This window comes from Gymnodraco acuticeps, unplaced genomic scaffold (genome assembly GCF_902827175.1).
Source record: "Gymnodraco acuticeps unplaced genomic scaffold, fGymAcu1.1, whole genome shotgun sequence".
Classification (NCBI taxonomy): Eukaryota; Metazoa; Chordata; class Actinopteri; order Perciformes; family Bathydraconidae; genus Gymnodraco; species Gymnodraco acuticeps.
Window position 1 is genome coordinate 151,509 of NW_022990315.1, and position 23,042 is coordinate 174,550.

Genomic DNA, 23,042 nt, shown 5'->3' on the forward strand with positions numbered 1-23,042 from the left:
GTTTTTTGCCTTTAAATACTTCTCACATGAATCTTGTGACGCACCAACTTGAACACACCCGTAATTGGGTGGTCCGGGTCTTGAAACAGAGCCTCCTCCAGGCTTGATGCCTGAGTCCAAATCAATATCACCACAATAAACAATATTTATTTTTACATTCTGTTTTTGTCCATCTTATTCTATTTACATCTATATAGACTATTTCATTTCAACATAAAATGCACTATTTTATTCTACTTCTTTTTGCACTATTTTAATTGAATTATTATTTTTTTTTAATCAGTTTTATTGTCTTTTGTCCTATACAACTATGTTGCATTGTTGGAGGAGCCTGGGACTTAAGATTTGCATTGCCACGTCTACACTGTAGCTACTGTGCATATGACAATACATAATCAATGAAACTTGACCTTATTAATCTAAATGTATTTTGGGTTAATTTTATATTCAAATTAAGTGAACGAATAATGGATCACGGAAATGTATCTCTCTAAAATATTAGAGCTATAAACAGTATTTAAAGAATATAATTCAAACATGAAGAATTATGTTTGTATATTTTATTAAGTTGAGTTTTTAATCCTAAATATTTTTGTTTTTATTGAATGTAAATACAATTATTATAATTACTGTTATATAACTATACTATTATGCCACTGTTTCTAATTGTGGCTCTTGTACTTAGTGTTTGAGTTTTAAATAAAGTTGAGAAACGTTTTTGTCCATAAAATATAGTTTAGTTTAAACAATATTCTTCAAGATGTTAATATTTACATGCTTATCTAATCTTGAAATAGTGCTGTATAATAGCTTGTGCCATATATGTTTTAGAGCTACTAAACTAACTCCTAACGGTATAAACAATGGTCACATTAAATAACTGCTAATTGGCTAAAAGATATTAACTTCATTAATATATGTACTAGATGTACCTCATTTCTTAAAATGCTAATACAACATAAATAAAGAACTGTTAGAAAGACACGTGTGTTCATATTTATTCCACTACAATAGAGCCACTATTTTCGTTCTGCTCCAAACATTAGTTGGTGAACACTGACACCTGGTGGATAAAGGCTGGAACTAAATATAACCTGTTTTTCATTTCAATGTGCGCGTGGGATAAAGATACCATCGAGAGCTTAAATGCTACGGTACGCTATTGATCGGTGAACTGCAGACACCTGCCAACAAGTAGCTACTGATAGTGTGAACTGAGTTAAACACTAATGATGGGTCCAACAAACGCTGTGGCTTTATTTATGTGGACTGACAGATGTAGAAACCAAAGCGCTATTCATTTGAGAATGTGGTGATTAACCTGCTGGATGTACGAAGGACATTGTGAAGAGGAGTTTGCTTTAGTTGAAATAAGGCTTTATTTTAGAGAGGCTACACCCTGCAATACATGATATCATTAATAGTAATTTAGGGTTATGTTTCAATTGTATATTGCTCTATAATGTGGGTGTTTTAGTTGGGTGACTTGGTGTAACATGACATGTTGTGCACATCAATACATATAGGGCAAGGGGGAGAAATGTCTTTAGTTGGAAGTGGGTGGCTCTTAAAAGAGCCTTTGGGGTGTTGGTAGAAGCGGGTTCAGGGTGTTCACTTCTTGGCGGGCTTCTCGGTCTTCTTGGGCAGCAGCACAGCCTGGATGTTGGGCAGCACGCCTCCCTGAGCGATGGTCACTCCTCCCAGCAGCTTGTTCAGCTCCTCGTCGTTGCGGACGGCGAGCTGCAGATGGCGGGGGATGATGCGGGTCTTCTTGTTGTCCCGGGCTGCGTTTCCAGCCAGCTCCAGGATCTCAGCGGTCAGGTACTCCAGCACAGCGGCCAGGTACACCGGGGCTCCGGCACCGACACGATGGGCGTAGTTGCCCTTCCTCAGATGCCTGTGGACACGGCCGACGGGAACTGGAGCCCGGCCCGGGAGGAGCGAGTCTTGGCCTTCGCTCTAACCTTTCCTGCACCTTTTCTTTTTTCTTTTTTTTTAACTTTATTTTATAATTATTCTGGCAGTACATGATATACACAAGTTACATTAATAATACACATAAAACACAATGAATAAATATATAAATAACATAAAGAGAGCACGTTTATATTCCAGTGAGACTCAGCTCGGTCACAGACTCAAAACGCCCCATGGCTGAGTCTGGGATTTGTCCAGGGTTTTTCTTCTCCTTAGTTCAGTAAGTATTTGTTTCACGATGGTGCCACTGTTTATGATCGTCTGATTTAGTACCATGTTGCACCTTGTTTTCCAGATCTTCATACATGTGATACAAATTACCAGCTGAAAAAGGTCCCTGTGTTTATTGTCCATCCCCTCATCCAGAATACAATACATGATTGAGATATAATTTACATTGAAGTCTAACCCGATGCCCCGTAGGAGCGACCACACCTCCTGAGCTCTGTAGCAGTCCATGAGGAGGTGCTGGAGAGTCTCGTCCTCCTCACAGTTAATCATGGGGCATGTTCTAGTTTTCATATAGCACCGAAAAGTTATTAAAGATTGTTTTGTAGTTGGTTACAGAGAAGTGTTTCGATACATAAATCCTGTCTATACGGGTTTTAGTTGTTTTGTCATATCTCGTGAAATCCATTCCAGCAGGATTCAAAGAGCGACAGACATCGGTTAGGCCTGCATCGCTGCAGATTTCTCTCAACAGCTTTCCTTCCGCCCTCAGTTTAAAAACAGCTGTACTACACTTATCTATGTCTTCTGTTATTGTATTAAAATCACCACCTAATATAATTGTATAACCCACTGTTAATAACTCTCTAAGTTTTCTACATAATTGTAACTTATTTGTTGCCTCAGGGGCAGTATAAATATTAATAAGTCGATATTTTTCATTTTTATAAAAGCAATCCACCATAAGCAGCCTTCCTGGGATTATATCCCTTCTTCTAATAATAGTGATGTCTTTTTCTTTAAAGAAAATGCCAACTCCGTCAGCTCTACTCTCTCCGATGGATATAATACTTTTGCCTTTATGCCACCGTTTACACACATCATCAACATCACTGGTGGTATTCAGTCTAAGTTCCTGCGTAAAGAGGAAGTCATAATTAGTGTCTAATAAATATTTAATTTTCCTCTCTCGAAAGTCCTTAGACTGAACACCACGTACATTCCAGGTAGCGACATTTAAGAAGCTCATATTGGTTTATAAAATGAATCACTATGGTGTATCTACATTTGCCCGTTTTTCATTTTGGTTCAAGTTTCTACTTGCAGGTCTCTTCTTTGAGACCTCAGACGGGGCTTCCCCCTGAGCCTCACTCGGGGGTTCTGGAAATTCCGGAGTTGGTGAAAAAGACCCAGAGTTGCTCTCAGGGGGCGAGTAGAGGGGCATGCTGACTCGCTGACCAGCTGTAAGGCTGTCAGGGCTGGAGTCAGATCCTGGGCTTTCGCTCACACTCTCATAATATTTCTCATCTTCTATCTCATTCTCAGAGCTGTACTCGCTCTCTATCACTATCAATAGTTAATCTACCCTCACCTGACTGGGATGGAGAATCGCCTTCAGGAGCTGAAGGCTGTTGATCTCCAGGGAGAGGGAGATCCTTGCTGGCAGGACGACGACCAGGCTGCTGCTGGGCTGCTGGGTGAGGACCAGGACGACGATCAGGCTGCTGCTGGGCTGCTGGGTGAGGACCAGGACGACGATCAGGCTGCTGCTGGGCTGCTGGGTGAGGACCAGGACGACGATCAGGCTGCTGCTGGGCTGCTGGGTGAGGACCAGGACGACGATCAGGCTGCTGCTGGGCTGCTGGGTGAGGACCAGGACGACGATCAGGCTGCTGCTGGGCTGAATAAATAGGACCAGGCCGCTGCTGGGCTGAAGGATCAGGACCAGGCTGCTGCTGGGCTGCAGGACAGGGCTGCTGCTGCTGGGTGACTGGAGGAGGACCAGGCTGTTGCTGGGTCGAAGGACGAGGACCAGGCTGCTGCTGGGTTGCAGGACGGGGCTGCTGCTGGGTGACTGGAGGGAGTACAGGACCAGGTTTCTGCTTGGCTGCAGGACCGGGCTGCTGCTGCTGGGTGACTGGAGGAGGACCAGGCTGCTGCTGGGTTTTTGCCTTGTTTACATAAGAAGATGGGCAGTTGAAGAAGGTGTGCCCGATCTCTCCACACAAGTTGCAGAGACTGTCTGAATTGCAATCTTTAGCCTTGTGGCCCAGTTCATTGCATCTCCAACATTTCACTGTGGTGCATTTTCTGACCTGATGGTCAGCTGCGTTGCAGATGAAACAGGTGACGGATTGCCCTGGATAAATTATTCTCTCATTATAGGGGCCGAGAGATATCGAATTCGGGAGTTTATGGATCTCACCATCCCTGTTTCTGTTCATCTTCATTTTGTATTTTCTCACTCCATACCATATCCCAAATGTATCTATTGGTTTGTATTTGCTGATTATATCTCCATATCTCTTCAAATAGGTCTCAACATCATGGTCTGGAATACGGCCAGTCCAGAATTGAACAATGATGTTTGAGATATCCATTTGAATGGAAGATTCGAAAGTCCAGTCTTTCCACTTGGGATCTGAGGTTTTAGTTGCGAGGACATCAAGGAAACATCTCAGAGGAGCTTCTAGCAAAAAGCAAAGTTCAAACTCCTTTCTGTTTGGCAGTGCAATGAAGGAATACACATCATTTGTATTGATCCAGCAGGTATCAAATAATAGTGATTCTCCAACATATTCACGACTTGGGGGTTCTCCTGAGCCTGTGAAGTTCAGGCGAACCCAAAACTGTCCAAATTTGGAAGCAAAAGATGGCACGCTTCCAGGAAGAGACATTTCTTATATATTTTTAGTTTTTTAGTTTTTTTCACCCTTTTTCACCTCCTTCCTTTCCTCTTCCAATCATTTTCGAGTCGTTCTCACCAGCTTCGACGTTAACCTGCAACTTTTCCTCGACCAGACATTTTCTATGTGTTTATTCTTCGACGTTAAGAAGAAAGTAACTCGGTCACAGTTCTCACCAGAATATATAGGAGCGCAGCTGTACGCTCATTGGTCAGATTATAGAATTAAAATAAAGAACAAATACCTGAAAAGTGTTCAAAAGTAACCTTCTAACACAGGTATTGTGTGATATACTGGATAGTAACAAAGAGGTATAGATTTTTTAAACATTTAAAATGTGTAGTTACAAATCATCCAGACGACCTTTCTTAAAATCTCGGGAATCATTAAAAGGCTTCAAAAAGCCCTTTACTTAAAAACATTTGCATTAATGCACACACTCAATTCAATTCAGACATGTACAGGTTTGTTATAAAGGCATCAGGGAAGCCTTCATGTAATCTCTATAAATACTATGAAATGCTTTCTTTGTTGACCAGTTTGAATGGCTTGTACTAGATTGCGTTGGGTAATATAGTATCTGATTGTTTATGAATGATATCATATTTCTTGATTTAGGTTATCATTTTCAGTTTTTAAAAGACCAAGTTCTTCAACCATTTTATATTTTATCTTAATCTGAACAAACAATATACTTTAATGTATCAAGTCTTTTTTGGTTTATTTCATTATTTAGATTTCAATACAAAAACATGTTTCTCTTCTGTTCTCAAAAACTATGCTCAAAGGGTGATTTGTTTTGCGCATGCTCAGTACCCAACCAATCCCGTGCGAGCAACAGCACAGTCTCATTTGCATCGAATGAATATAAATACACCACGCTGTCTCTCGGTGAATACGTTCTACTTTGAGAACCCACAACCTTTGATCATGCCTGAAGCAGCCAGCGTGAAAGCGCCCAAGAAGGGCTCCAAGAAGGCGGTCACCAAGACCCCCAGCAAGACCGGCAAGAAGAGGAGGAAGTCCAGGAAGGAGAGCTACGCCATCTACGTGTACAAAGTGATGAAGCAGGTGCACCCCGACACCGGCATCTCCTCCAAGGCCATGGGCATCATGAACTGCTTCGTGAGCGACATCTTTGAGCGCATCGCCGGGGAGGCCTCCCGTCTGGCTCACTACAACAAGCGCTCCACCATCACCTCCAGGGAGATCCAGACCGCCGTCCGCCTGCTGCTGCCCGGAGAGCTGGCCAAGCACGCCGTGTCTGAGGGCACCAAGGCCGTGACCAAGTACACGAGCTCCAAGTAACCTGTTGCCGCTGCTGCTACAAACCAACGGCTCTTTTAAGAGCCACCCACTTCATCTACTGCTGCTTTCCTCTTTCAAAGTGTCCCGATATACATCAACATAGTTGCCTTTTTAATATAACTAAAACAATACATGGTACAAGTTAACACCATTTATTTATGAAAAGCTGGTATTTAAATAATGTGTTGTAGCAATGACATTAAACTGCTATACTCACTTGGATCATCTTCCTGTGATCTTTATTTAAACTTTGGTATATTTGGTGCATACAAATACACAGGATGAAGAATACCTAGCAAAATAAAATAGAACTATATACATTTTGAGAAGACATACGTTATAGACCTTTATGAATACACATCATAATATGAAATAAGAGATGTCCTCAAAATATTAAAGATAACAAAAGTAGACATCACACAAATTACAATCTACACAAATAAGTTAAAACTGATGATCATTTTGTTTCCGGTAAATGTTTAGCCCACGTTACAGCTGCATGTATTTAGGTGGGTGTGTCATTTGAGTTATAATACGGAATATATTATTTAATAAGTTAATTACACACTGTAAATAAACATTAAGTATGACACCTTTATGAATGTCTTAATGTTCTCCACACATTGAGACTTTCGCTTCTTAAATTACAGGAGTTTATATTCATCTTTGAACGGGTGAAAACTATTTCAGAAAATACAAATGTAAACTTTAACGTCTCATTCTGAAAATAATTCAGGCGGCAGACAGACCTGTTTTCTGATTGGACGATCACAGTTACGGGTCAATCTGACCAATGAGCGTACAGCTGCGCTCCTATATAGTCTGGTGAGAAATTTGACCAAGTTACTTTTTTCTTAACGTCGAAGAATAAACACATAGAAAATGTCTGGTCGCGGAAAAGGTGCAGGAAAGGTTAGAGCGAAGGCCAAGACTCGCTCCTCCCGGGCCGGGCTCCAGTTCCCCGTCGGCCGTGTCCACAGGCATCTGAGGAAGGGTAACTACGCCCATCGTGTCGGTGCCGGAGCCCCGGTGTACCTGGCCGCTGTGCTGGAGTACCTGACCGCTGAGATCCTGGAGCTGGCTGGAAACGCCGCCCGGGACAACAAGAAGTCCCGCATCATCCCCCGCCATCTGCAGCTCGCCGTCCGCAACGACGAGGAGCTGAACAAGCTGCTGGGAGGAGTGACCATCGCTCAGGGAGGCGTGCTGCCCAACATCCAGGCTGTGCTGCTGCCCAAGAAGACCGAGAAGCCCGCCAAGAAGTGAACACCCTGAACCCGCTTCTACCAACACCCCAAAGGCTCTTTTAAGAGCCACCCACCTCCAACTAAAGAACATTCCTCTCTCCAGTACACAACTACTTAAAGGCCCAGAGCAGTGATCTCCCCCTTGCTCTATATGTATTGAGTACAACATATAAAACGAGTCATATATTACACCAAGTCACTGAAACTAAAAACACCCATATTCTATAGCAATACACACTTAAAACTTAACTCTAAATTACTCTTAATGTATGTATCTGTATTTCGGGGGTGTAGCCTCTAAAGTAAAGCCTTATTTCAACTAAAGCAAACTCCTCTTCACAATGTCCTTCGTACATCCAGCAGGTTAATCACCACATTCTCAAATGAATAGCGCTTTGGTTTCTACATCTGTCAGAAACCAGCCCGAGTGAGCTAGAAATTGAAAATCTGCATCTGGAGTCCAATGAGGTGCTTTCAGTACATTGACTCCAGGTCTTTGAAGATCTGGAAAGATTCACCAAAAACCAAATAAACAGCAATGTTCAGATCAATTACTTATGTTTTAAATAAAGCTGAATGTATTCTAGTATTAATATCACTCTATAACCATAATACTTTTCATAGTCTATCTGTTAATTGTGGCTGTCTTTTCAAACTAAAATGTTCCTGACTTCCTCTACAGTGGACATACTGTAACATTTAAAAATACAATTACATTAAAAAAGTCTAAATTGCAAGATGTTTTTCTTTTAACCCTAAATAGGTAGGAAATCAAAAATAAAGAAGATTGGAAAACATTTGTTTCCTGGGTTCCCAGGAGGATAAAGCCCCTTTTGCTGGATGTCACGTAGTTTCCTCTATTCAATAAGGCTTCTGTATTAATGTTGCTGAATTCTACTTCACCCAAGTAGCATTCAGTACGATCCTCTGTATACCTGAGCCACGCAGTACGCCATGCTATATTTCCATTGTGAATGATGCAAGCCAGTCAGCAGTGAATATCAGGACCAAGTAAGATGTTCATGTATTGAATTGATGTGTATTTCCAAGATGCATTCAAGTCATTTCTTCATCTTTCGTTGCCAAACAAAGTTATAATCAAACTAATACTCAAATTTCACACCAGCTGTGACTGAAAGTGTATTTGATTCAGGTCATCGCTTTGCTTATAAATAGCTGACTCCATAGTAGGAAACTCAGATAACATATACTTTATGTTCTTCATTTAAAGACATTATTTTGTTATTAGAGAATCAGAAACCATAACGGGTTTGTTGCCAAGTAACACATACTTAGAATGTGTCTTGGTGTTTTATTCGCATACATAATAAAAACGATTTTAAGAATGCTAAAATAACATTATAAATATAGCAATATGTACATCAACATATGTATGCATTACAATATGCAGAATTCAGAGTTTATGAATGTATAGAATAATTTGTGCATCATTCATCTTTGCTGGACTTTTGTATCATAGACAAAGTGTTAAAAAAGCTGTATGTCACACATGGATGTATAATAAGAACAGTTTAACAAATGAGCGCGAAATTTGAATTTTCCAATCGCTACCAACCAATAGTTGAGCTGCAGTGTCACGTGTATACATTTGACCAATCAGCGTCGTTGCCGTGCCTGCTCTGGCTATATAAGAGACACAGACAAGTCTTCCACGTTACTACTTTCCAACAGAGAAGCAGACTCTCTCTAGCCATGGCAAGAACCAAGCAGACCGCCCGTAAATCCACCGGAGGAAAGGCTCCCAGGAAGCAGCTGGCCACCAAGGCTGCTCGTAAGAGCGCCCCGGCCACCGGCGGCGTGAAGAAGCCCCATCGTTACAGGCCCGGTACCGTGGCTCTGAGGGAGATCCGCCGCTACCAGAAGTCCACCGAGCTGCTGATCCGCAAGCTGCCCTTCCAGCGCCTGGTGAGGGAGATCGCTCAGGACTTCAAGACCGACCTGCGCTTCCAGAGCTCCGCCGTCATGGCTCTGCAGGAGTCCAGCGAGGCCTACCTGGTCGGCCTGTTCGAGGACACCAACCTGTGCGCCATCCACGCCAAGAGGGTCACCATCATGCCCAAGGACATCCAGCTGGCCCGCCGCATCCGCGGAGAGAGGGCTTAGACTGACCTGAGACCAGAACACCGAAACACAACGGCTCTTTTAAGAGCCACACACACACACTTACAGAGCAACCCGTCCTGAAACACATGTGTGCAAATACTTTATAAACACATTGTCCCCCTTTCATTATTAAAGCATGGTCCACAGTAACACATTATGATAAGATAGTATATAATGCTGATCCATATTGCAACTATCACTGGGTTGTAATGCAGGCTCTCATTTATGGCTAGACTCCGACATCTAGTGGTGTTTTTAGATAAAGCTCATTCCAACACAACGTAACTGAATACATCATGTTGTTCTTTAAACATGTTCATATAATTACTAGTCCTGAGATATATGTCTATGGGCCATTCTACCGAAATGTACCAAAGTCAGGTTGGAAATGTTTTGAAATTGTGTGTTTTTTCCCCAAAACTTTGTCCATATATATTTTGTACCATATCTAAATTACACACATCTAGTAAAATAACTACATTTTTATATCGTATTTTCAGACTGTTGGAATCTTCTTCCTCTACCAAAAATGGTCACTATGGAAACATAGTACATACACTATAGTAAAAAGTATTACCTTATTGCGTAAAGGTCCCATGTCATGCTTCTCCGGTTATCACCGTGTGTTATGAAGGTTTTTCTGTTTCTTTGGTATTTTGAGCAAAACACTTCATAGACATGTTTTTTATATATTTCTGAGTGCTATAATACATGCCTACAAATAGTACAATAGGAGAGCTTTAAAGTAACACACTGATTTTCAGACTTTAAAACACATTTATTTCAGAACTATGGGATTTACCTGCTTACCTTTCCAGGTCGTCACTACCGAAACGATCATGTCAATTACCGAAACTGAACCAAATGTTTCGGTCGTGACGATTCCAGCTCAAATTGAGCATAACTAAAGAATGCTAGCAAGTACATGGCTAGCATTCACGCTTTAGAAGAGGTTTGCACATAAACACTTGCATCTAACTGTGTGTGGGCTGTGTATAACATACAGTTTAGTTTAAACACTATTATTTAAGATGTTACTGATTTATGTAATGTTGAAATAGTGCTGGATAATAGTTTGTACCATGTTTGTTTTAGAGCTACTAAACTAACTCCTAACGGTATAGATATAATATACAATGGTCACATTAAAGAACTGCTCATTGGAGATGATAACTTCATTAATATATGTACCTAGATATACCTCATTTCTTAAAATAACAAATAAATAAAGAACTGTTAGAAAGACACACGTGCTAATATTGAATCCACTACAATAGAGCCACTATTTTCGTCCTGCTCCAAACATGTGTTGGTGAACTGACACCTGTGGATAAAGGCTGGGACTAAAAACAACCTGTTCTGTTTTCACTTCAAAGTGCGTGTGGGCAAAAGATACGATCGAGAGCTTAAATGTTACGGTACGCTATTGATCGGTGAACTGCAGACACCTGCCAACAAGTAGCTACTGATAGAGTGTAGTGTCAACTGAGTTCAACATTAATGATGGGTCCAACAAACGCTGTGGCTTTATTTATGTGGACTGACAGATGTAGAAACCAAAGCGCTATTTATTTGAGAATGTGGTGATTAACCTGCTGGATGTACGAAGGACATTGTGAAGAGGAGTGCACTTTACTTTAGAGGCTACAAATCGAAATACAGATGTAATCATTAATTGTAATTTAAGGTTATATTTAGGGGGGAGATCACTGCTCTGGGCCTTTAAGTAGTTGTGTACTGAAGAGAGGAATGTTCTTTAGTTGGAAGTGGGTGGCTCTTAAAAGAGCCTTTGGGGTGTTGGTAGAAGCGGGTTCAGGGTGTTCACTTCTTGGCGGGCTTCTCGGTCTTCTTGGGCAGCAGCACAGCCTGGATGTTGGGCAGCACGCCTCCCTGAGCGATGGTCACTCCTCCCAGCAGCTTGTTCAGCTCCTCGTCGTTGCGGACGGCGAGCTGCAGATGGCGGGGGATGATGCGGGACTTCTTGTTGTCCCGGGCGGCGTTTCCAGCCAGCTCCAGGATCTCAGCGGTCAGGTACTCCAGCACAGCGGCCAGGTACACCGGGGCTCCGGCACCGACACGATGGGCGTAGTTGCCCTTCCTCAGATGCCTGTGGACACGGCCGACGGGGAACTGGAGCCCGGCCCGGGAGGAGCGAGTCTTGGCCTTCGCTCTAACCTTTCCTGCACCTTTTCCGCGACCAGACATTTTCTATGTGTTTATTCTTCGACGTTAAGAAGAAAGTAACTCGGTCACAGTTCTCACCAGAGTATATATAGGAGCGCAGCTGTACGCTCATTGGTCAGATTGACCCGTAACTGTGATCGTCCAATCAGAAAACAGGTCTGTCTGCCGCCTGAATTCTTTTCAGAATGAGACGTTAAAGTTTAAATTTGTATTTTCTGTAATAGTTTTCACCCGTTCAAAGATGAATATAAACTCCTGTAATTTAAGAAGCGAAAGTCTCAATGTGTGGAGAACATTAAGACATTCATAAAGGTGTCATACTTAATGTTTATTTACAGTGTGTAATTAACTTATTAAATAATATATTCCGTATTATAACTCAAATGACACACCCACCTAAATACATGCAGCTGTAACGTGGGCTAAACATTTAACGGAAACAAAATGATCACCAGTTTTAACTTATTTGTGTAGATTGTAATTTGTGTAATGTCTACTTTTGTTATCTTTAATATTTTGAGGACATCTCTTATTTCATATTATGATTATGTGTATTCATAAAGGTCTATAACATATGTCTTCTCAAAATGTATATAGATCTATGTTATTTTTGATTATTTTGCTAGGTATTCTTCATTCTGTGTCTTTGTATGCACCAAATATACCAAATTTTTAGAAAACTTTATTTTATATTATTTGGTCAGTACATGATATACACAAGTTACATTAATAAAACACATAAAACACAATGAATAAGTATATAAATAACATAAAGAGAGCACGTTTATATTCCAGTGAGACTCAGCTCGGTCACAGACTCAAAACGCCCCATGGCTGAGTCTGGGATTTGTCCAGGGTTTTTCTTCTCCTTAGTTCAGTAAGTATTTGTTTCACGATGGTGCCACTGTTTATGATCGTCTGATTTAGTACCATGTTGCACCTTGTCTTCCAGATCTTCATACATGTGATACAAATTACCAGCTGAAAAAGGTCCCTGTGTTTATTGTCCATCCCCTCATCCAGAATACAATACATGATTGAGACATATTCTACATTGAAGTCTAACCCGATGCCCCGTAGGAGCGACCACACCTCCTGAGCTCTGTAGCAGTCCATGAGGAGGTGCTGGAGAGTCTCGTCCTCCTCACAGTTAATCATGGGGCATGTTCTAGTTTTCACATAGCAGCTCCATGAGACCACAGCTCTGACCGCAAGTCTGTTGACTGATATCAGCCACCTCACGTCTCTCATGCTCTCCGATAACTGTTTACTTTTTACTAATTTCAAGACTTCGTTACCTTCGTCAGGTGTTAGGTTTTTGTACGCTATAACACCTCCATATTTGAAATCGATTATCATTTTAAAAATTACTCTATTCGGTAGTCCGATCCAATCAATCTCTAAATGCTGAACTTCAGTTGTGAAGTCACCATAAAGTAACTTGTGGTCCATTTCTAGCTCTTCTTTTCTTCCATCCCATTCCTCCATCCTCAACCCAAGGTGCTTTCCTATCGATTGCAGCAGAGATGTTTTTACAAAGGTGATGTTTAGTTGAACGCCCAGGTCTATGGCTCCCAGGCCTCCATATTCCCTACTCTTAAATAACACATTACGTTTAGCAACCTCCCTTGTTGTACCCCACACCAAATTGACACACTGTTTGTTTAATTGCATCATTATTTGGGCTGGTGGGGGGAAGATGTTTGCTAGAAAAAGGATCTTGCTGAGTATGAATGATTTTATTATGTTTATTCTTGATTTCTAATTTGTATTTTTATTCTCCCAGTGTTTAACTTGTTCTTTGACTTCACTTAGTTTCTTCTCCCAATTGAGTTCAGCACAGTTGTCGCTACAAATAGTTATTCCAAGTATTTTAATTTCTTTTTTCACGTGAATGTTAATGTCACATTTGGCATCGTCGGTGCCGATCCAAACACCTTCAGTTTAGCTGTGGTTTAATTTAGCTCCTGATGCCAATTCATATAGGTTTAGGTGGTTTGTTAGAACATCCATTTCCTGTTGGTTTTTATTATAACAGTAACATCGTCTGCAGGCGATGGCAGTTATTTTGGGCGCATGGCCAACTGGTGTTCCTGATATGAACCTGTCATTGTTTGTTATTTTAATGAATGGACTTATGGCTAGCACGTACAGAGCTGCGCTTAGAGGGCACCCCTGCTGCTTAACCCCTCTCTCAACATTGAATGCATTTGTTAACACAACGTTTACATTTACACAGACATAAGATTTAAAATACAGACACTTAATCATGTTTATGAAGGCTTCAGGAAATCCGTAGGCCTTCATCACCGACCATAAGTAATCCCTGGATAAATAGTGGAAGGCTTTCTTTTGATCAAGTCCAATAATTAAAAAAACTTTCTTCCTCCGGTCTTGCCTCTTCCTGACATTTTCTGTTTAGGTTAGCAGAAAACAATACTTCCTCATCGATTGGTGGTGGTCTATAGAGTGAACATCTGGCCGCTGATTGGTCAGGTCGAGTGGTACTACCATCGACCAATCAGAGAAGCGTTAGTCCATTCACTGTGTCAAGTACAAAAGACCTCACATAATTAAATCATCGAATAACATATACTATAAAATAGATCTGCCTATACACATAGACTCAAACAATATAGTGTATTCTTAGAGAAATATTTTAAAATAAAGTATACTTAAAGGATCAAAGTGAAGCACACTATAAGATAGTTTGGCATGCTGAAGTGACAAAACAAATGACCAATGTGACCATTAAAGTATATCCAATATAATCTAATTATTAAACATACAAAATAAAGTAAAATAATGTATTTATTATCAAAATCAGGAGCTAATCCGATCTCCTCAAGTAAAAGTGAATTAATGTGTAATAATAGTCACAATTATATGTAGCATTAAATAAGTTTCGATGTACATTTATATGAAGTTATATAGGCCTACAAAATATTTACATAGGGTTTATACACTATCAAGTATATGGGAAAATATGTATGTTGTGAGTGACTGTCAGAGGAGCCTTCTGTGAAGTGAATGTCTACTAATATAGCAACATAATAGAATGTGTTGTAAAATTAACTAACTTATACGATAATGATAAATAACCACAACATCTTCTGGTTTTTCAAATACATATGCAGCAGACTTTAACAAACTTGTATTTATGCTAAATTAAATATTAAAACAGGAGAGTGCTCTTTCGGTGTATGTGGGTGGCTCTTAAAAGAGCCTTTTGGAGATGAAGTAGAGGATCTGTTTACTTCCTCGATGATTTCCTGGCTGGTGCCTTCTTCGCTGCTTTGGCAGCTGGTTTAACCGCCTTCTTCACAGCCTTCTTGGGGGTTACTGTCTTCTTGGGGGTCGCTGCCTTCTTGGGGGTCGCTGCCTTCTTGGGGGTTACTGTCTTCTTGGGGGTCGCTGCCTTCTTGGCCGCCACCTTCTTCTTCGGGCTCTTAGTGATCTGCTTCACGGGGGTTTTCTTGGCAGCAGTAGCAGGCTTCTTCGCTACCTTCTTGGGAGTTACTGCCTTCTTGGCAGCTGGCTTCTTAGCGGCGGGTTTCTTCGCTGATGCTGCTGCCGGCTTCTTGGCTTTGGCTGCGGGCTTCTTCGCTACCTTCTTGGGCTTCTCGGCGGCCTTGGCTGCCTTGAAGGAGCCGCTGGCTCCGGTTCCCTTGACCTGCACCAGGGCTCCATTCTCGAGTAACCTCTTCACGGCGCGTTTAATGTGAGCGGTGTGTTCGTAGCCCTGAGCGGCCAGCGCCTTCTTCACCGCGATGTAAGAGATCCCTTTACGGTCCTTGGAGGCGGTGACCGCGTTCAAGATGAGCTCAGCGGCTCCGGGACCAACCTTCTTGGCCGGCTTGGCTGCCTTCTTCTTCGGGGTCTTGGCTGGTGCCTTTGCCGGGGCGGCGGCGGCGGAGACTTCAGTGGGAGCTTCTTCTGTGGCCATGATGCTGTCAGGAGGATTCTCGGTCTGATGAGACGGAGAGAGAAATCCCAGCGAAGAGAGGAACTTAAACTCACCATGAGAACCGTAGAGACTCAACTCAGTGGCTCACACAGGAGCTGCAGAAAAACTGTGCCACTTTGTGCTTTCTCTTCAGCTAAAACTGTACAAAATACACATTTAGAGAACGAGTTGAATTTCAAAGGTTAATCGAATTGACAGTGGATTACTTCATCTTCATATAGAAGCCAAATAAAGCTTTAAATATTGTTGTGTTTTCATTGGGAAGGCTTTAAACCTCCTAAAACTACTGCTGTCTGAAGGACTAATCTGCGACTTTTCTCTGTAATCTCTCTCTTAAAGGATTTAAAATACATTATAATCCCCCTAAAACTTGTAATATAGTGAAATGAAATGTTGGATTAAAGACTCAATATGAAAGAATTCCACATTTGTCAACACTTTTTTGTTAAACAGAGGTAATTCTGCTGTCTGCAAACACACTCCCTTCAGGACAGGCCCTGGCTGTGTTCTAAATGAAGTCTTTGTTACTCAACAGTGAGAGACCTTCATTTAGCACAGCTTTTCTCATGTACATCACAATACAACTATATTTATATAGTATGAGTATTATCATATATTTTTACATTCTGAAATGTGTTAGACAGATAGATCTAAACCTGTAAGGTCACAAAGGCTCTCAAACAGACACAAACTCTTGGTAGCAGAACTCCCACTGACTGTGAACATCAGACAAGTATTATCACTTTAGTAATTGTAGAAAATCAGAGAAACAGAAGCTTAAGTGAAGGAATTAGAACCATACACCAGCACAAAGGCTTGGAATTAGCTATGAAATGATATTATTCATTAACACTAGACTGTTAAATCTCAATGGATTATTAGAATCTCAAAGAATGTCCTAAGATTAAAAGAAATTAAAGTTCAGATAAAACAGGAGGAACGTGCTCTCTTTCTCTGGCTTTTGTTTAAAGCCTGGCGGCAGAGTTCTGGATGAGTTGAAGCTTTTCTATTGAGTTTTCTGGAAGACCAGCGAAGAGTGCATTACATTAGTCCAACTTACTTGCTATGAATGCATGCATGAGCTTGTCAGCCTCTGGTCGGTTTAAAAATGAGCGTTCTTTGCTAATATTTCTTAGGTGAAAGAAGCCCGTCTTAGTCACCCTGCTTATATGATCTGCTCCTAGCCGCAGACTCAGGTAGCCCAGCTGTCCTGGTGCTGTTAGACCTGACAGCTGCCTTCGACACTGTGGACCATAGCATCCTGTTGTCACGGCTTGAACAGTCCGCAGGCATCACAGAAAAAACGTCCTCACCCTCAACGAGAGCAAGACTGAGGTCATCTTTTTTGGACCCCGACCTCCAGCCTCTCCGGTTGATATTCTGGGCTCCCTCAATAAAAACGTCCTCCCCTCTGTCATGAACCTTGGAGTGACCTTCAATAGTGCTTTTAAATTTCATAAGCAGGTCAGCACCGTAGTTAAGACCTGCTTTTTTTAAATACGACTATTGGCCAAAACCAAGTCGTTTGTATCTTTTAAAGACCTAGAAAGGGTTATTAACGCCTTTGTTACCTCGAGACTGGATTACTGCAACGCTCTGTATGTGGGTATGGACCAGGCCTCAATTAGACGCATGCAGCTAGTGCAGAAAGCAGCTGAACGTCTTCTCACTGGCCATACAAAGCGTGACCATATCACCCCAATTCTGACCTCACTGCACTGGCTTCCAGTTCGGTTCAGAATAGATTTTAAACTCCTTTTATTTGTTTTCAAAGCCCTACATGGGCTGGCCCGGCCAATGTAGCCGAACTCCTCCAGCGCTACACCCCAGGCAGAGCCTTAAGGTCGGCTGACCAGCTGCTGCTGGTAGTGCCTAAGACCAGGCTCAAACCCCTAGGGCACTGAGCCTTCGCAGCAGCTGGCCCCAGGCTCTGGAACACTCTGTCCCTCCATGTGAGGTCGGCCCAGACCCTGGGGGTTTTTAAATCTACTCTTAAAACACACTTCTTCTCCCTGGCCTTCTAGTCAGAGCGGAGCACGACTCCTGACTTTTCCCTGTGTTTTTTATATCTGTTGTAATTTATTGTCTTTTATTGTGATTGTAGTAATGTGTTTTTATTACATGTACAGCACTTTGGCTCGACCAAAAATCACTATTAAATGTGCTTTATAAATAAAACCTGATTTGATTTATATGAGGTATACAATTGAAGCCTGAATCTAACTTCTTTATATACTTTAAATACTTGATGAAGAAGGCATGCATCAGTACTAGCCTTTATTATGGCAGAAAATGACATGGTGTTTTACCTGCAGAAGGCAAAGAATACCAGGATGTTGTACTGCATCTGGTTGTATTGTGTAGCATCATTTTTGGGGATCTTCTGTCCCTCAATTCTTTGCATGTATACATTTGAGAAAGAGGGTCAACTTTGCAATTGTTCTTCTACATATCCATACTACATATGTACTGTAGGAGGAGACCTGAATCTAAAATGTATTCCCACATTGGGAGCACCAGGAAAAAAGAGAGCAATCTCTGAACTTAGAGAAGTACATACTGTGGAAGCTAAACCCAACAACAAATATATTATTTGTTTAATGTTCAAAATGGGTGTTGCAACATGCTCACATGAAAGCTACAAGGGACAAGGAATGCCACAGATCACATCAAATATATAAGGAATATATGAGAAAGCATTGCAAACTGTTTAGATGTAATGTTTAATTTGTGTTAATGTTATCTTTTAGACGCTTCATAACATGTCATTTGAAACAACGAGTTATTTTCCGGTTCAACTGAGACAACAAAATACAGTCCCATTGAACTATAAGTGCAAAGAGCTGTAAAGAGCAGAGTAAGCCATGTGGGAAAGGACCAGTGGGGGCGGCAGATTCAACATTCAAAGGCTTTATTGCCATATGCACAGGAGCTACAGTGTACACATGGCATGACAATCTGAAATCCCAGGCTCCTCCAACAATGAAACATATTTAGGACAAACAAGAATAAGACTGATTAAAAAAAACACAATTAAAATAGTGCAAAAAGAAACAGTAGAATGGATTAGAATAACATAGTGTTTCTATGTTGCTAGACAAATGTGAGATGAAGTAAACTGTATACATGAATAATTATAATAATAAAACATAAATAATAATGAATACAATAATCTCAATAATGCTGATTGTTATAAGTGACCAAGTAAAGGAAAGAGTCTATACAGATAAGATGGACACAAACAGAATCAGATATTGTTTATTGTGGTGATATTGATTTGGACTCAGGCATCAAGCCTGGAGGAGGCTCTGTTTCAAGACCCGGACCACCCAATTACGGGTGTGTTCAAGTTGGTGCGTCACAAGATTCATGTGAGAAGTATTTAAAGGCAAAAAACTAAAACATACATAGATGAAGTTATTTTAAAAGGTTTTCAGGTTATGTGTCGGCTAAATACAGAAAAGTATACATCTTCTCGTCCTGCAATGTCTCTTATTTCTAATGTTATTTTAACATTTCTGAATAAAAACAATGTATTGTGGTGAAACTGCTGGTCATTCATCGTGACCTTGAGAATATGTGATAAACAGTCAGAAGATAATGCTTTATTTTAAGAGTATGCAGAATACAAATACATGAGTATATATCAAGTATATTGAGTTATCAACTAAAATGTTTCCGTAGTGACCATTTTTGGTAGAGGAAGAAGATTCCAACAGTCTGAACATACGATATAAAAATGTAGTTATTTTACGATGTGTGTAATTTAGATATGGAACAAAATATATATGGACAAAGTTTTGGGGAAAAAACACACAATTTCAAAACATTTCCAGCCTGACTTTGGTACATTTCGGTAGAATGGCCCATAGACATATATCTCAGGACTAGTAATTATATGAACATGTTTAAAGAACAACATTATGTATTCAGTTACGTTGTGTTGGAATGAGCTTTATCTAAAAACACCACTAGATGTCGGAGTCTAGCCATAAATGAGAGCCTGCATTACAACCCAGTGATAGTTGCAATATGGATCAGCATTATATACTATCTTATCATAATGTGTTACTGTGGACCATGCTTTAATAATGAAAGGGGGACAATGTGTTTATAAAGTATTTGCACACATGTGTTTCAGGACTGGTTGCTCTGTAAGTGTGTGTGTGTGGCTCTTAAAAGAGCCGTTGTGTTTCGGTGTTCTGGTCTCAGGTCAGTCTAAGCCCTCTCTCCGCGGATGCGGCGGGCCAGCTGGATGTCCTTGGGCATGATGGTGACCCTCTTGGCGTGGATGGCGCACAGGTTGGTGTCCTCGAACAGGCCGACCAGGTAGGCCTCGCTGGACTCCTGCAGAGCCATGACGGCGGAGCTCTGGAAGCGCAGGTCGGTCTTGAAGTCCTGAGCGATCTCCCTCACCAGGCGCTGGAAGGGCAGCTTGCGGATCAGCAGCTCGGTGGACTTCTGGTAGCGGCGGATCTCCCTCAGAGCCACGGTACCGGGCCTGTAACGATGGGGCTTCTTCACGCCGCCGGTGGCCGGGGCGCTCTTACGAGCAGCCTTGGTGGCCAGCTGCTTCCTGGGAGCCTTTCCTCCGGTGGATTTACGGGCGGTCTGCTTGGTTCTTGCCATGGCTAGAGAGAGTCTGCTTCTCTGTTGGAAAGTAGTAACGTGGAAGACTTGTCTGTGTCTCTTATATAGCCAGAGCAGGCACGACAACGACGCTGATTGGTCAAATGTATACACGTGACACTGCAGCTCAACTATTGGTTGGTAGAGATTGGAAAATTCAAATTTCGCGCTCATTTGTTAAACTGTTCTTATTATACATCCATGTGTGACATACAGCTTTTTTAACACTTTGTCTATGATACAAAAGTCCAGCAAAGATGAATGATGCACAAATTATTCTATACATTCATAAACTCTGAATTCTGCATATTGTAATGCATACATATGTTGATGTACATATTGCTATATTTATAATGTTATTTTAGCATTCTTAAAATCGTTTTTATTATGTATGCGAATAAAACACCAAGACACATTCTAAGTATGTGTTACTTAGCAACAAACCCGTTATGGTTTCTGATTCTCTAATAACAAAATAATGTCTTTAAATGAAGAACATAAAGTATATGTTATCTGAGTTTCCTACTATGGAGTCAGCTATTTATAAGCAAAGCGATGACCTGAATCAAATACACTTTCAGTCACAGCTGGTGTGAAATTTGAGTATTAGTTTGATTATAACTTTTTTTGGCAACGAAAGATGAAGAAATGACTTGAATGCATCTTGGAAATACACATCAATTCAATACATGAACATCTTACTTGGTCCTGATATTCACTGCTGACTGGCTTGCATCATTCACAATGGAAATATAGCATGGCGTACTGCGTGGCTCAGGTATACAGAGGATCGTACTGAATGCTACTTGGGTGAAGTAGAATTCAGCAACATTAATACAGAAGCCTTATTGAATAGAGGAAACTACGTGACATCCAGCAAAAGGGGCTTTATCCTCCTGGGAACCCAGGAAACAAATGTTTTCCAATCTTCCTTATTTTTGATTTCCTACCTATTTAGGGTTAAAAGAAAAACATCTTGCAATTTAGACTTTTTTAATGTAATTGTATTTTTAAATGTTACAGTATGTCCACTGTAGAGGAAGTCAGGAACATTTTAGTTTGAAAAGACAGCCACAATTAACAGATAGACTATGAAAAGTATTATGGTTATAGAGTGATATTAATACTAGAATACATTCAGCTTTATTTAAAACATAAGTAATTGATCTGAACATTGCTGTTTATTTGGTTTTTGGTGAATCTTTCCAGATCTTCAAAGACCTGGAGTCAATGTACTGAAAGCACCTCATTGGACTCCAGATGCAGATTTTCAATTTCTAGCTCACTCGGGCTGGTTTCTGACAGATGTAGAAACCAAAGCGCTATTCATTTGAGAATGTGGTGATTAACCTGCTGGATGTACGAAGGACATTGTGAAGAGGAGTTTGCTTTAGTTGAAATAAGGCTTTACTTTAGAGGCTACACCCCGAAATACAGATACATACATTAAGAGTAATTTAGAGTTAAGTTTTAAGTGTGTATTGCTATAGAATATGGGTGTTTTTAGTTTCAGTGACTTGGTGTAATATATGACTCGTTTTATATGTTGTACTCAATACATATAGAGCAAGGGGGAGATCACTGCTCTGGGCCTTTAAGTAGTTGTGTAGTGAAGAGAGGAATGTTCTTTAGTTGGAAGTGGGTGGCTCTTAAAAGAGCCTTTGGGGTGTTGGTAGAAGCGGGTTCAGGGTGTTCACTTCTTGGCGGGCTTCTCGGTCTTCTTGGGCAGCAGCACAGCCTGGATGTTGGGCAGCACGCCTCCCTGAGCGATGGTCACTCCTCCCAGCAGCTTGTTCAGCTCCTCGTCGTTGCGGACGGCGAGCTGCAGATGGCGGGGGATGATGCGGGACTTCTTGTTGTCCCGGGCGGCGTTTCCAGCCAGCTCCAGGATCTCAGCGGTCAGGTACTCCAGCACAGCGGCAAGGTACACCGGGGCTCCGGCACCGACACGATGGGCGTAGTTACCCTTCCTCAGATGCCTGTGGACACGGCCGACGGGGAACTGGAGCCCGGCCCGGGAGGAGCGAGTCTTTGCCTTCGCTCTAACCTTTCCTGCACCTTTTCCGCGACCAGACATTTTCTATGTGTTTATTCTTCGACGTTAAGAAGAAAGTAACTCGGTCTCAGTTCTCACCAGACTATATAGGAGCGCAGCTGTACGCTCATTGGTCAGATTGACCCGTAACTGTGATCGTCCAATCAGAAAACAGGTCTGTCTGCCGCCTGAATTATTTTCAGAATGAGACGTTAAAGTTTAAATTTGTATTTTCTGAAATAGTTTTCACCCGTTCAAAGATGAATATAAACTCCTGTAATTTAAGAAGCGAAAGTCTCAATGTGTGGAGAACATTAAGACATTCATAAAGGTGTCATACTTAATGTTTATTTACAGTGTGTAATTAACTTATGAAATAATATATTCCGTATTATAACTCAAATGACACACCCACCTAAATACATGCAGCTGTAACGTGGGCTAAACATTTAACGGAAACAAAATGATCATCAGTTTTAACTTATTTGTGTAGATTGTAATTTGTGTGATGTCTACTTTTGTTATCTTTAATATTTTGAGGACATCTCTTATTTCATATTATGATTATGTGTATTCATAAAGGTCTATAACGTATGTCTTCTCAAAATGTATATAGTTCTATTTTATTTTGATTATTTTGCTAGGTATTCTTCATCCTGTGTATTTGTATGCACCAAATATACCAAAGCAAATACCCTGTATGTGTTAACCTACTC

The 23,042-nt window shown here is 41.1% G+C and overlaps 7 protein-coding genes and 1 pseudogene across 20 annotated transcripts in view; 3 read left to right on the plus strand and 5 right to left on the minus strand.

Moving 5' to 3' along the window:
* Positions 1 to 15,665, minus strand: part of LOC117550545 (histone H1-like) — a 142,592-nt gene extending 126,927 nt beyond the window's left edge. For 8 of the 14 annotated variants that reach the window (XM_034222931.1, XM_034222932.1, XM_034222937.1 and 5 more), the window contains exon 1: positions 15,114 to 15,665. In XM_034222931.1, coding sequence (XP_034078822.1) covers positions 15,114 to 15,641 — 528 coding nt within the window. In that variant the 5' untranslated portion in view covers positions 15,642 to 15,665. Of the gene's footprint in view, positions 1 to 13,888; positions 14,240 to 14,449 lie in introns of those variants that run through there. The other 6 variants (XM_034222938.1, XM_034222947.1, XM_034222942.1 and 3 more) reach the window with 5 other exon arrangements.
* Positions 1,558 to 4,893, minus strand: LOC117550576 (annotated as a pseudogene).
* On the plus strand, positions 5,750 to 6,360 carry LOC117550572 (histone H2B 1.2-like). The gene has a single exon (XM_034222986.1). The coding sequence runs from the start codon at positions 5,763 to 5,765 to the stop codon at positions 6,138 to 6,140; it is 378 nt and encodes a 125-aa protein (XP_034078877.1). The 5' UTR covers positions 5,750 to 5,762; the 3' UTR covers positions 6,141 to 6,360.
* Positions 7,008 to 7,460, plus strand: LOC117550562 (late histone H2A.L3-like). The gene has a single exon (XM_034222975.1). The coding sequence runs from the start codon at positions 7,023 to 7,025 to the stop codon at positions 7,404 to 7,406; it is 384 nt and encodes a 127-aa protein (XP_034078866.1). The 5' UTR covers positions 7,008 to 7,022; the 3' UTR covers positions 7,407 to 7,460.
* Positions 9,059 to 9,814, plus strand: LOC117550553 (histone H3). Its single transcript, XM_034222966.1, has one exon. It carries the CDS (start codon positions 9,101 to 9,103, stop codon positions 9,509 to 9,511), a length of 411 nt encoding a protein of 136 aa, XP_034078857.1. The 5' UTR covers positions 9,059 to 9,100; the 3' UTR covers positions 9,512 to 9,814.
* Positions 11,279 to 11,746, minus strand: LOC117550584 (late histone H2A.L3-like). Its single transcript, XM_034222998.1, has one exon. The coding sequence runs from the start codon at positions 11,714 to 11,716 to the stop codon at positions 11,333 to 11,335; it is 384 nt and encodes a 127-aa protein (XP_034078889.1). The 5' UTR covers positions 11,717 to 11,746; the 3' UTR covers positions 11,279 to 11,332.
* A 3,575-nt stretch (positions 15,666 to 19,240) lies between the features above and the next one.
* On the minus strand, positions 19,241 to 20,336 carry LOC117550554 (histone H3). The gene has a single exon (XM_034222967.1). The coding sequence runs from the start codon at positions 20,289 to 20,291 to the stop codon at positions 19,881 to 19,883; it is 411 nt and encodes a 136-aa protein (XP_034078858.1). The 5' UTR covers positions 20,292 to 20,336; the 3' UTR covers positions 19,241 to 19,880.
* Positions 20,337 to 21,930: 1,594 nt separating this feature from the next.
* LOC117550561 (late histone H2A.L3-like) lies at positions 21,931 to 22,383 on the minus strand. Its single transcript, XM_034222974.1, has one exon. It carries the CDS (start codon positions 22,366 to 22,368, stop codon positions 21,985 to 21,987), a length of 384 nt encoding a protein of 127 aa, XP_034078865.1. The 5' UTR covers positions 22,369 to 22,383; the 3' UTR covers positions 21,931 to 21,984.
* Between the last annotated feature and the right edge of the window lie 659 nt (positions 22,384 to 23,042).

Coding starts and splice junctions, on each gene's coding strand:
- LOC117550572 (XM_034222986.1), top strand. CDS start 5,763: ATGCCTGAAGCAGCCAGCGTGAAAGCGCCCAAGAAGGGCTCCAAGAAG.
- LOC117550562 (XM_034222975.1), top strand. CDS start 7,023: ATGTCTGGTCGCGGAAAAGGTGCAGGAAAGGTTAGAGCGAAGGCCAAG.
- LOC117550553 (XM_034222966.1), top strand. CDS start 9,101: ATGGCAAGAACCAAGCAGACCGCCCGTAAATCCACCGGAGGAAAGGCT.
- LOC117550584 (XM_034222998.1), bottom strand. CDS start 11,716: ATGTCTGGTCGCGGAAAAGGTGCAGGAAAGGTTAGAGCGAAGGCCAAG.
- LOC117550554 (XM_034222967.1), bottom strand. CDS start 20,291: ATGGCAAGAACCAAGCAGACCGCCCGTAAATCCACCGGAGGAAAGGCT.
- LOC117550561 (XM_034222974.1), bottom strand. CDS start 22,368: ATGTCTGGTCGCGGAAAAGGTGCAGGAAAGGTTAGAGCGAAGGCAAAG.